Raw genomic sequence first — 14,252 nt, forward strand, 5'->3', positions numbered from 1 at the left:
GTATAAATATAAAAATATGTCAGCACGAATCTCGAGGCAGATAAATAGTTGAGGAAGATGACATTAACAATTGGGCACAGTTGTTGACGATCGTTTTGAACTAGATGTTAGCAAGGGAGGCGTTCTGTCTGAAATATTGACAGAACATTCCAAGGGATGTTCTGCGGGATGGGGATCAGTCCTCAAGACGATCGACCGGAGGCTCTCTTTCAGATTAGATATCGATCGAGTCAAGACTTACCAGACAATCGACAACTTTCATCGATCAATTCATTCGCTGGTCTTATTATATGTGAATAACTCTGTAATTACCAAAAAGTCCCCCTCAAAAGTTAATAAGGAGGGGGTAATATTTGCTTTTGAAATGTTGAGACCTAAGTCTATAAATAGTGGTCCATGTTATGAATAAAAGACAATTGTTTATTATCCCCCCCTCTCTCTCTCTCTCTCATCACTTCCAGAACATTCTATTTCTTGGATGAGTTTCCTGAACACTTTTAGATTCAACAAGTTTAATGTATTAATAAAAAAGTATTTTAAATTAATGATTAATATTAATTCGGTAATATAAATTTAGATAACATTTCACATATATAAACTATGATTAATTAATTTAAAGAATTTTTTATTACCATCATTTTAAAGAATGTCTTGGTTATATAAATTTAATAAAATTTAATTGTTGGACGTACAAATATATATTAATTAAATGATATATATATATATATATATATATATAGTGAACGACGCCGAACAGGAAAATAAAAAAAATGATAGTAAGCACGTCTACAAAGGAAAAAAAAAAAATCCGACTGTTGTGCCACATGGACATCGACGCACCGCCGTTGGTTTTATTGACGATTGTGCGCAGATAGAAATTTTATTTTTTGGTGTTTTTTCTTAAACTTTGTCCAAGTTTATCAAAAAAAGAAGCAATGGTGAGCAAGCTTTGGCAAAATTATGATCGACAATATTACTCTCTATCCTATCTTAAAGTGAATAATTTTATTGTCCTTGGTTAGGTCATATTCTCCAAGTCTAAATGCGATCAGTTGGAAGATGTTTTTCCTCTAGTGTTTTCAATGGCTAAGGGTGTAAACGAACCGAACACGAATGAAGAGTGTCTATTCGTGTTCGATTAATTTGAAATTAATTGTATTTGAAATAGACTCGTGTTTGAAATTATTCATTAAAGTTGTTGTTCATGTTCGGTTCAATTTGTTCGAAATAAGTTCGAATTGTTCGAAATGTTTGAATTGTTTGAATTCTATGAATGGTTCGAATTGTTTGAATTGTTCGAATTATTTGAATTGTTTGATTTATTCGAAATGTTCGAATTGTTAAAAAATATTAAGATTAATTTGCATTATTTAAAACATGATAAATTTTTAGAATATATAATTATTTTTAAAATATCATAATTTTTTTATATATAATCATTTTAAAATTTAAAATTTTGAGGCTTTTAGTGATAACTTACAAATATCTTCATATTTCAAAATCCCTTGAAATTATTTTGATGCATGCACAAAACATCTTTATTTGGTAACCACTGAAAATTTATTGCATGTTAAATGAAAACCAATAGTCTCATAAATAATCCAAGGAATTTATAGAGGTAAAATAGATGAATATAATTTTTTCCATGCATGCACAGGTCATAAATTCAATCAATAAATTCCTAGTTTTTCCAATGAACATGGACAAAAAATGTACGACTAACAGCAATTATTAATTATTCTCGCAAGAATAAGAAACTTCTATCCCCCTAGTTTATGTCCCTTCAATATCTTCTCCTTACAGAAACATGCTCTCATTTCAAACCACAACCCTATAAATACCAAACACTAATCATGCACTTTCTATCCCGATTCCACTCATGGCATCCACCACCCTTCTCCTTCTCATCCTGCTCTCCTCCTCTGTCCATGCCATCTCTGACCCCTTATCCTCCTTCCAAAACTACATTGTCCATGTCCGCCACCCATACAACCTCCTCAACCCCAACTACACCAGCCCTCAAAACTATCACCTTTCTTTCTTCCCCACAACAACCACCACAACTTCCTCTTCTCCCCGCTTGCTCTACTCTTACAGCGAAGCCATCACTGGTTTCTCTGCTCAGCTGACAGCAGAGCAAGTCACTGCCATGTCAACCAAACCCGGCTTCCTCGGTGCCTACCCAACTCCAAACTACAAACTCATGACCACCCAAACCCCTACCTTTCTCAAACTCCACTCGAACTCCGGCCTCTGGAACCAATCCAACCAAGGCGAAGGCATCATCATCGGAACAATCGACACCGGAGTAGCATCCGGCCACCCTTCTTTCTCCGACGCCGGCATGCCCTCAGCTCCTCCCCGCTGGAAATCACAATGTCAGCTTCCACTCACCGCTCCATGCAACAAAAAACTTATTGGCGCCCGGACCTTCGTTGGCAACAACGCCTCCGACTTACAAGGCCACGGCTCTCACACCACGAGCACTGCCGGTGGAAACTTTGTCGACAACGCTAATGTTCTCAGTCAAGCCAACGGCACAGCTTCCGGAATTGCTCCACGCGCGCACGTTGCAGTTTATAAAGTCTGCGATCTAGAAGGATGCCGCGGCGAAGATGTAACCGCGGGTTTAGATTTTGCCATACAAGATGGTGTCGACGTTGTCTCTCTTTCACTAGGAGCAGGCACAACTTCTTTCGCCATGGACCCCATTGCAATTGCCGGTTTCCGCTCTTTTCCAAAAGGGATCCCTTTCGTCTGCGCTGCAGGTAACGACGGGCCGTATTTGTCTTCCCTCTCCAACGAAGCGCCGTGGCTTCTTACCGTAGGTGCTTCCACAATGAACCGGATTCTCAAATCCGTGGTGCGGCTTGGGGACGGGCAGGAGTTTGCGGGCGAAGCTCTGTTTCAACCAAAAAATTTCTCATCTCAACAAAAATTTCCACTTGTTGCGCCCCAATCATGCGACAAATTCTCGCCCAAAACCGTGAAAGGAAAGATCGTTCTTTGTGATTTGGTTGCCGATGTCGATGCGATTAAGGCTGCTGGAGGATCGGCGGTCATTTTGAAAAACAATAAAATTGAGGGCGCAACGATAGTGCTTAATCTCCAACCATTGCCATCTTCGCTGGTCACCTTCACAGACGGAGCTAAGATCACTTCATACGCCGCCACGGAAGTCAACCCCACCGCCGCCATCGAATTCTACGGGACAGTGATCGGTTCTCCTCCTTCAGCGCCAAAGGTGGCTTTTTTCTCATCAAGAGGACCCAGCATTTCAAGCGCCGGGATTCTTAAGCCGGATATCATTGCCCCTGGCGTCAACGTGCTAGCCGCATGGCATGAGCCGATAACCAACGATACAAACTACAATGGCAATCGCCGGCATTTTAATATCATCTCAGGGACATCCATGGCGACCCCTCACATCACAGGCGTGGTTGCTTTACTAAAAAAGGCTCATCCGAATTGGTCTCCTGCAGCAATAAAATCTGCCATAATGACAACGGCTGATGTAGCGGATGATAGTGGTAATCCGATCATGGACGAGAAGCTGAAGCCGGCGGACCACTTCGCGCTGGGCGCAGGGCATGTTAACCCTGCGAAAGCAGGGGACCCGGGGCTGGTCTACGACATCTCCGGCGATGATTACTTACGATATATTTGCGGAGTAGGTTATTCAGATAGCGATGTGACCATAATAGCGGGACGGAATGTGAGTTGCTCTGAAGTGGGGAAAATAGCAGAGGCTGAATTGAACTATCCTTCCATTTTGGTGTTTTTAAATCTTACGAAGGTGAGGGTAAAAAGAACGGTGACGAACGTCGGGGAGGCCGAGTCGACGTATAGAGTGAAAGTTCAGAGTCCGAAAGGTGTTAGGGTGAAGGTGAAGCCGCTTGTTTTAGGGTTTAGTGAGGTGGGGGAGAAGAAGAGCTTCTATGTGACATTTGAGAAAGTGTTTGGGGCAATGTATTTGGGGAACTCAACGCATGGAAGCTTGTCGTGGGTGTCTGCAAAACGAGTGGTGAGGAGTCCAATTGTCGTGATGATGTAGGGTTTATGAGCAAATTGTGAAAGGTTCTGCATTTAAGGTGAATGTTTTATCAGTTTTCTTTTTAATTGGTTGACGAAAACGATGTCCTCGTACTTAAATGGTTATATGAATGCAAAAACCTTGTCTTTTTGTTATTTGAGTATTAATGCGCAAATTTAATGCCAGTAATTTTTAGAAATTTAATCAATTATATAAATTCATATCTATTTATGGATTTGTTGTTGCAATGTGAAGTTATTTATTTATGGGGGATTTACATACGCAACACAAATCTTATGGATTTAGCTATCCAACACCTAAAGTTTGTTATTTACTGATATACCATTGAAATACTTTGTGAAAAACTCCCTCCCCATCCCGGGTGATGCCTTAGGGCACTGTTCCATCCTGTTCGATGCATGCCAACCAATCCCACCCGCTTCACCATCCGCGAGCTCATCTTCTTCCTCCGGTCGTACGTCGCGAGATATGCGTCGGAATAGTGCTCTAAAAACTTCTATTAGGTTTCCGCGAGCTTATCTTCTTCCAACAGCACAAAATGTCAGCTTTTACTTTGATAATAGGAATTTTAGGAGCTCATTTTCACACAATCTTACACATATCATGCACAAAAAACATGCAGATTGGAAACGAGCGAACAACTTGTGTACTCATAAAAGCATGCACACACAAAACTTAGATACCACTTCCAATTATAAATTAAATCTTTTTAAGAATCCAACAACTCAGGGCATTTTTTTACTAAGAAGTATAGGCAAAAGAATGATGAAAAAAAGCTATACTTTAAGTTTTGATGCATATATATTCAAGTCGACATTAAATGAAACCGGGACTCAGACTCCATTTTGTCAATGCTATAAATTATCAATTTAAAGTTGTAAGTTAATCTTTCTTAATCAATTATTCTATGGACAGAAAGTCAAGACATCTTTTTTTTTCTTTCTGGTAGACTAATATTGATAAACAACTAAACTTTAAGTGAATGAAGTCCAGTCTTATCTCACAGATGTTCTTATTATGTTTCATGGTGGTTTGAGATTGATAATGAAAATAAATAGATATATGTGGGTAACATTTAGATAAAATCATCATTAGAATTTTTTACTTTGATATACAGTGGTTGGATTGATTTGATATCAATTTCGATAAAAAATTGATGTCGATTTTTATGTTGATCTTCTTTATTTATCTGATGAACAACTTGATATTTATTAGTTTGACTGGTTTTTTTGTTAAGAGGAGATTATTATAAAACTTGGCACAACAAAACAAAGAGCTATGCATTTTGCCCCATGGCCACTCACAACCAGTCAATTAATTTTGTATGAGAAATGGTACTATCTTTTCTTTGATCTGATATCAGCTGGCATCAGTTGTACTGATAAGTCTATATATATTGTTGATATAAAGGAAAGCGCATAGCAGTCATATACATTGTTCTCCACTTTCTATTTGATACATAATATGATAATATCCTTCCACTTCTTTACAACAATTTTTGCAAGTGGTCACATTCTATTATGTACTCATTTTCTATATAATCTGATTAAAAATAATTTGCTAATAAGTTAGGTGCGGTGGCTATTACAAATTTTTATTTTATTGAAAAAGTCAGACCGCTACTAAAAAGCTGTCACCGCATCTAGATAGGTGCGGTGTGAAAACACTGTTTTCAGCGGTTTAAAAACGCATAAGCTGCCAAAACGCAGTTTACCCAAACATGTCATGTGAGTTTTCAAAACGCCACCGTACCAAATAAGCTGCCCCAAACAGACTCTATATGTAGGGGACTGTATATAGTATATGTAAGGATTTTCACATAATAGAGGAAGAAGGAAACACTCTTTTTCTTACTATTCTATTCGCTCATCTTTCTCTGTTCTCCAAATATTGCATTTCTTCTTGGTATCAGAGCTTTGATACCTTGAAGTTTCTTAATTTTTTTTTTCTTCCTATTTCTCCCTTCTCTTCCAGCAAGATTTTCTTCTATTGTTACTAAGGGTGTCACTCTATGGTTTGAACAAGTGATCCGTCAATGGTTTGATTACTTATTTATAATCGCTTGAATTTCAAACTATTAAAGCTGATGAATCCCTCCTAATTTTTTGAATTTCTACAACCCTTATTTACATTTTGTGTTTGTCGATGATATAATTATATTAGGTAATAATAATAATGTTATTAATGAAATTCTTGCTCAGTTATCAACTCGTTTTAATATAAAAAATCTTGGTTCTATACATCATTTTTTGGGTACACATATTCAACCCTCACCCTATGGCTTAAATTTAAATCAAGACCAATATACTCAATAGTTACTATGTCGAGCATGTATGTTGGATTGTAAATTTGGTCTTACTCCTCTTCTTACAAAGTTTACTATTGATGCAGATCAATTTCCCATCTATACGCAACCTAATTTCTATAGACACTTGGTGTGGTCTTTGCAATATCTTACTTTAACCGGGACACATCACATATGCTATAAATAAATTGTATCAATACATGCATCAACCACATACCAACCATTTTCAACTACTTGAATGATTGTTGAGTTATATTAAAGGTACTATCTCGAGCGGTTTACCAATATATGCATCTTGGCTTCTTTTCAATCCTTCTCTAGTTCTGATTAGACAAGAGATAACCTCAAACCAGAAATTTACAACTTGGTATTGTTCTTTTCTTAGTAAAACTCTTATTTCATAGGAAATTAAAAAGTAGTCTACTATAGCATGTTCTGCTACAGAGGCTTGGTATAGAGCTCCTGCTACTAATGCAACTGATATTATGTGGTTACGCACTCTTCTTCATGAATTTGGCATTAATGTATCTAAACCTACTTCCTTATTTTATGACAATGTATATGTGTTGTTTCTAGCAAATAATCCAGTTTTTCATTCTTGGACTAAACATATACCTATTGATTTCCATGTCATTCGAGATAACATCAAGTCAAAAGATATAATAATGCATCATATAGACTTCGATGTTTAGATAACAGATATTTTCACCAAAGCACTTTTTGTCTCTTGGTTTCAATATCTTTGCAACAAGCTTAAAGTCCATGTTTTGTCTATCAGCTTGCGGGAGGAGATAAGTCTATACATATTGATGATATAAAGGAGAGGCATAGCAAAATAAACATGTCAACCAATCATTTAGTTGTGCTGAATGGCCTTCTATAGTGGTTTTTTGGCAAAAGGAAGGAGGCACTTGGAATAATTGGACTGTTTATCATCTGGGGAGAAGGAGAGAGCCAATTTGCAAAGAAGGAGGAATTCTTAGTGATTGATGCACCACCAACATAAAATGTGATATTCAGTCTCTCGCTCCTCAACAACTTTAAGGCTGTGGTATCTGCAAACCATGTAGTAGTGAAATTTTCTTGCAAGGGGAGAATTATGACCATGTGAGGGAACTTAGATCAGTCACGGGCGTATTACCTTTGAACAGTTAGGAACATGGAATGTAGAATGTTGGACATACAAAATCGACTTGAAGGGGGGCTTGAGACTAATGAAGCCACCATCAAGATCCCCGCAGACCTCGATGAGTTGATTAAATTTTTCTAATTAGCAAAAAATTTGATGCAAGTCACACATAATAATCGAATCAGATTCTCCAATATCACTACAACGTTTTACCTAATTAATTGCAGAGATGTCAAGCATCCATAAATATGTGGCTTTTCATCACCTCAATGTCAGTTCATCTGTCCGACCCATTAAATAGAAATTTCGGTCATCATCCATGACGTTGGTCAGGTTGATTCATGAGGAAGTACAAAAGCTCAAAGAGGCAGGCTACATCAGCGAGGTGCAATACCCCTTTTGGATATCAAACATAGTCATGGTGTAGAAGTCTAATGGTAAGTGTATAATCTGCATGGAATTCACAATTTTGAGTGTACATTCCCCAAGGATGGCTACCCCTTACCATGGATCGATGCATTGGGGACTCTGCGGTTGGGCATTCAATCATGTGTTTTCTGAATGTTTTTTTTTTAAACTACCACCAAATTAAGACACACTTGGCCGACGTTGAAAAGGCTATTTTTTTTAGAAGTGAAGGGTTGAGCTATTTTACTGTAATGCTCTTTAGGTTGAAAATTTTCAGTGCTACTAACCAGCATCTAATGGAGGTAATATTTTCTAAGCAAATTGAAAAACATATCGAGGTCTATGTCAATGAAGTTCTAATTAAAATCAAATCAGTTGAACAACATATAAGTGACTTAAGAGAAACTTCCAAACTCGCAAGAAATATAATATGAAATTAAACCCGCTAAAATGCACATTTGGAACTTCAATCAGGAAGTTCTTAGGGTAACTTCTGACACTCGAAAGTATAAAAGCTAATCATGAGAAAGTAAAGGCACTACTAGATATGCCTTCACCTTGAAATGCTGAAGAAGTTTAGAAGCTGGCTGTCTGAATAGCAGCATTTAACAGCATTTAGCAGATTCATTTCCAAATCAGGCAAAAACGCATTGCTTTATTCAAGGTATTAAGGAAAGCCAAGAAATTCTAATGATTGATCGGATGTGAGGAGGCCTTCCACATGCTGAAGCAGTCACTTGTCTCACGCTTATTGATGTTAAGTCCAAAGCTGAAGGAGGAACCCTCACTGAATCTGAGAGTTGCGTCAAAAGCCATCAATTCGGTTTTTGTTTGAGAGAAGCTATGGAGAAAATTCCTAGTCTACTAGACGAGTCGGGTTCTAAGCAAAGTCGAGGTCAATTACCCAATTATGAAAAATCTAACCTTTAAGTTGATTGTCTCTGCTTATAGGCTCCGGCCATATTTCTAACGCTTTTCATCAGAGAAATCATCAAGCATCCACCTCAAGTCTGCATTCACTCGTCTGGAACAATCTTGTTGGCTAAGAAAATGGGTTGTGGAACTTAGTTATTATGACATCAGTTATATCCTAGATTGTGATTAAGGCTAAGGTCGTAGTTGACTTTTAGGTTAACTTTTCTAAGCCTGAGGGATCATGCAAAGGAACTAAAACAAGAGAGAAAACCTAGAGTTTATATGTCGATGGAGCCTCCAGCCAAGTGCGACAATTGGGATGACTCTATGCAATTTGATCGAGGTGCATCTCTATCATTTGATCGCTCTCAATTTTAAGGTTATAATTAATCAAACAGAATATGAAGCATTGATAGTCAGGCTACAACTAGCCTGCAATATGGGCTTCTAACATCAGGCAGTTAGGTTAGATTCTAAATTTGTTGTCAACCAAATCAATGGATAATTTGAAGCACAAGATGAAATGATGGTCAAATATTTGAACAAGGCAAAGATAAAGATAGGAAAGTTTACAAGGTTTAAAATCGAACACGTTGAATGTGAAAAAAATCAAGTGGTTGATCTTATATCAAAGAACATCTTTATTTGGTAACCGCTAAATATTTACTGCGTGTTAAATGAGACCAATCGTCATATAAATAATCCAAGGAATTTATAGAGGTAAAACAGAAAAATATAATTTTCTCCATGCATGCACATGGCAGAAATTCAATCAATAAATTTCTAGTTTTTTCAATGAACGCGGACAAAAAAAGTACGACTAACACCAATTATTCTGGCCAAAATCAGAAGTTTCCACCCCCCTTGTTTATGTCCCTTCAGCATCTTCTCCTTACAGAAACATGCTCTAATTTCAAACCACAACTCTATAAATACCAAACACTAGTAATGCACTTTCCACCCTGATTCCACTTATGGCATCCACCACCCTGCTCCTTCTCATCCCGATCTCCTCCTCTATTCATGTCATCTTTGAGTCGTTATCCTCCTTCCAAAACTACATCGCCCATGTCCGCCACCCAGACAACCTCCTCAACTCCAGGTACACTACCTCACAATTAAAATATTTTTTTTAATTTTCCAAATAAAGTTATAAATTTTTAAAGGCTTAAAATTGAATTTTTCACAATTTTGCAATAAAAATATTACAATAAATAAAATATAAATAACAAAAATATCAAATTTATTTCTTTGGGTTCCTTGGACTCAGACAAAATTAAGAAAAATATTAAAGGTATTTTTCAACTTAAATAATATTTTATATTTAATTAATACTAAAAAACATCAAATAAATATAATAATTAAAATAAAATTAAAAAAATCATGAAAATTGGTCCTAGTGGTCCCCTGACCTAGGTGAATTTCAAATAATTTTCCTATGGATAGATAGTTTGTTTTGATTTATTAAATGAATTAACTTTGAAAATCCCTATTTTTGAATAAAATAATTATTAAAAAAATAAATAAAATAAAAAAAATTACATTTTCACCTCTGATTTTTTATTTGACCCATGCATGGGGTACTATAAGAATATCAAAGTCATTTGAGTTTTCTTCAATAAGTTATGAAGTGGAGAGCCTAAGGGGTAAAATGGTAATTTTAAATTTTTATGCCCTAGTTAAATTTTAGGATTGATTAAAGGGTAAATGGGTGATTTTTAGCATAATGGACTCTTTTGGATGATTGAAACACAATGGATTAAATGGTAGAAACCAATGCCTCACTTTTCTATGAGAAGTATATAATTTTAATTTCCCCCAATTATTATAATTCGAAGGTCAATTAAGTTAAAGATCCATAGGTAAGGGGTTTGATTTTGTAAAATGATAATTCACTAATTTAAAACCCCTTGTTAATGTTTGAGTGATGTTGTAATTATTGATAAGGGTTAAAATACCACATGATTTAACATCCCTAAAAGTTCTGAATTTATCCACACAAAAGTTTTAAGGGCTTAGTAGTGAACTAGGCTTAATCTAGATTTACATAATGAGATTTAGGAAACATAACTAATTATGAACATTTTGCAAACACTACAAGCTTAGCTTTAAATGTGAGCATGAAATCTTTAATAACCTAATCTTGTCCTGTCGAAACATTTTTTTAGGGGGGTCCTGTGGAAGCTATCGGTCACCGGAATCGAAAATCCCAACGCCCGCTTCAGAGGGACATTTAATTTACATATATATAATTTTAGAAAAATATGAAATCAAAGTGATCACATATCGTTCAAAGTTTTGATGAAGAGCACTACACCTCAAGCTATGCCTCTATCTCGAAAGATTGACACATGACTTGATAGTGAGTCAATCAAATAAACTAAGAAATGTATGACATTCGTTTGGTCTGCGAAACTATTTTATTATAAGCCTACAAGTTCCCCCTACAAGTTCCCCTATTTACCCTATTTAATATAAAAAATTAAATAGAGTTTATATTAAGCTGGGTTCAGAAAGGCTTCCTATAAGGGAAAGCCCCTATATTTAACTACATCGTAGATAACCGAAGTCTCCTAAGAAAACTCTCAATGAGAATTGTTGGATATTATCTTCAAGTAGTTCAAAGGACATGATTTTTTAAAGAAATCGGACAAAGAGGTGTGAAAGGTGAATGATTCAAATTTGGAACATTTATTTTTGAAATCCAAAGGTGAAATCCAAAGGAAGAAGAACTAGGAGATGTTATAGATCCTGAGGAGAATCTCAGTGACTTCCCAATCTACCGTATGATTTGGTTTCAATTTAGAGGAGAAATATTTAAGTGTTTCATCCTGCAATTTTATTAATTAGGGCTTACATCCGTTTGAAACGATCACACAAATAACCTAGAAGATGTGAGGATTTATGCGGTGACGAACGACAACCTCAGAATCCTAAAACGAGTTAGGGTTTATATTGTATAGCAGAACCATACAAAGGCCTAAAGAAAAGTTGAGGACTTATGTCGCACTAGGCAGATGACCTCAAAATCCTATGGCTTGTTTAATTCTAAGGAATGATTTAGCCAATGCAGACATGTTTTGCTGTTGAAGATGATCGTTCTGCCCACAATGCTAACTCCAAGCTCCTCGTCGTGGCAAGTTTAAGTTTAGAAGTGTCAAATTGTAAAGATTGAGAGAAGTATCAGGTTTAGAGGTCAAGTTATCTAATGAGTCAAGTTATGATGTCAAATCAAGTGTTTCCTAAGGTCATTTAAATATTATGGAGGGGGCGTTAAAGTTGATTAGAGCGACACCAGTTAGGATTCCACTGTTCCCTCATTCTAGTGTCACTATTTTGTTTTGAATTTACTTAGCTTAAACAAGTTTTGAGACTCATTTAACCCAGGGAGATCTCGTTAACAACCCTGGGTCAGTCCTCCGAGGAACTCCCTTAAATTCAAAAGGCAATTTTAAGTTTAGTGAAATTTCAAAGGATTTATGGTTACCTTTGAAACAATTTGTTTTAGATTTTGAAAATGTTGATTAATGTTTTGAAAATTTGTTTTGATTTTTCAAGTGAAGTAAGGTACTTACCCAAGCAGTTTATAATATTTGCAGAAAATAAAATAGCTGAAACTAAATAACACTATACAAGCATACCTGTCATCTTCTCGGCATTATTGCTGAAAGATTAGCTTCTGCTCATGTATATAATTTGGAGGAAATTAAATAAATTGTAAGTAAGAGTAGATGAAGGTGAGATGAAGGTGTAGTTTCCGAACCCTCAAACCATGACTCAATGAGTCTCGAAAGATTATAACGGATGATTTTCTAGAACAAAATATATCAAGTCCAATTTGTCTTTCAGAATATTCAAGAGATTTCAAAGCATCATCCTAAGCCAAATTTGAATTACCCGATTACTCGTTAAACTTTGACATTTTAATCATCTCGAGGATAGGGTACCCAATTAATTAGTTGATATTTTACTTAAAAGGCCCCTAAGGCAAGTTTTAGTCATTAAAGATTTGATACCCACCACTAAAGTTGGGCTTGATGGTGTTAATCATCAACAACATTTTCTTCTAATTCTCATCAAATAAGTTTTAAAATCAAGCCTAGATCACTACCAAGCCCCTTTATGATCTAATGGGAGAAATAATAGCAAAGGTTTAGAACTCTAATTTAAGTGATATGGATTTTGATTAAAAGAAGTTAGATCATCATTAATTGTGGACTTGATCATAAGTAAAACATTATCTCCTTAGTTTAAGCCTATCACTCGAGAATCATTTGATTTTGATCAACTTCAAAATTTTGATAATTTAACAAGTTGTAATTTTATTCATATTATGAGAAGGTGGCAACTTGGTTTCTACCTATTTACCCATAATGTTTCAATCATCCAAACATATTCATTAAGATCAAAGTCACCCATTTTCCCTTTGGTTAATCCTAAATTTTGATTATGGAACCAAAATCCTAAAATGACTACTTTACCCTTGGGGCTCTTCACCTCATAACTCATGAAGCATCATTCAAATGACTTAAGAGATTTTAGAATACCTTATCCATAGAGTAATTAAAACATCAGAGGAGAAAAATATGGTTTTTCAAATTTATATTTATATTTAATTTAAATAATTATATTTTAACTTAGAAAATAGGATTTTCAAAATTAATTTATTTAAACAATCAAAATAAAGTTTTTTGGTTTATGAGAAAAGTATTAGAGGTTCCTTTAGGTCAGAGAAAACACTTAGGCAAAATGTTATGATTTTTTAATTAAAATTTCACTATTATTTTAAAATTTATTAATGATTTAATTTGAATGGAACATATGTTTTCTTACAAAATTATTTTTATATTTGTATTAAACCCCTCTGAGCCCAAAGAAGTTAGAGAAAAAAAATTTATATTTTTATGATTTTTAATTTATTTATTACAATTATTTTAATGAGAAAAATTAAGGAAAATTAATTTTAAGGCCTTTTTAAAAAAAAATAGTTATATTTAACTTAGAAAAATTATGGAAAATATTTTAATGAGTCCTAAATGATAAAAAAATAATTTGAAACATTTTAAAATATATTTTTTTATATTTTTACAAATTTTTAACTATTTTTAATCATTTTTAATTCAAAATAAAGCTCAAAAATCAAATATTTTATAAAAAATTACTTATTTTTTTAAGTGCTCCTGATCATAAGGAATTCAGAAAATCACTTTTTATAATTTTCCTAAGTGTATATAATTTAATATAATTATTTTTGTGTAAAAATACAATGTTTCTTAGAAAATCAACGTTTATGCTTAAACTTAATCAAATAATTTTAAAATTTTTACAGTGGGTTAATATGATTTTTAGGCACAATGTGGAATTGAATTTGTTGATTTTTGGTTTAAATTTAATTTAAATAAATTAATACAAGATATATACATTTAATCAAATGTAGAAAT

The 14,252-nt window shown here is 34.8% G+C and overlaps 1 protein-coding gene across 1 annotated transcript; it reads left to right on the plus strand.

Moving 5' to 3' along the window:
• Positions 1–1,879: 1,879 nt before the first annotated feature.
• LOC110037558 (subtilisin-like protease SBT1.2) lies at positions 1,880–4,054 on the plus strand. Its single transcript, XM_020742232.1, has one exon. The coding sequence runs from the start codon at positions 1,880–1,882 to the stop codon at positions 4,052–4,054; it is 2,175 nt and encodes a 724-aa protein (XP_020597891.1).
• The last annotated feature ends 10,198 nt before the right edge of the window (positions 4,055–14,252 follow it).

The sequence above is a fragment of the Phalaenopsis equestris genome, unplaced genomic scaffold (assembly GCF_001263595.1).
Source record: "Phalaenopsis equestris unplaced genomic scaffold, ASM126359v1 Scaffold221112, whole genome shotgun sequence".
NCBI classification, from domain to species: Eukaryota; Viridiplantae; Streptophyta; class Magnoliopsida; order Asparagales; family Orchidaceae; genus Phalaenopsis; species Phalaenopsis equestris.

Coding starts and splice junctions, on each gene's coding strand:
- LOC110037558 (XM_020742232.1), top strand. CDS start 1,880: ATGGCATCCACCACCCTTCTCCTTCTCATCCTGCTCTCCTCCTCTGTC.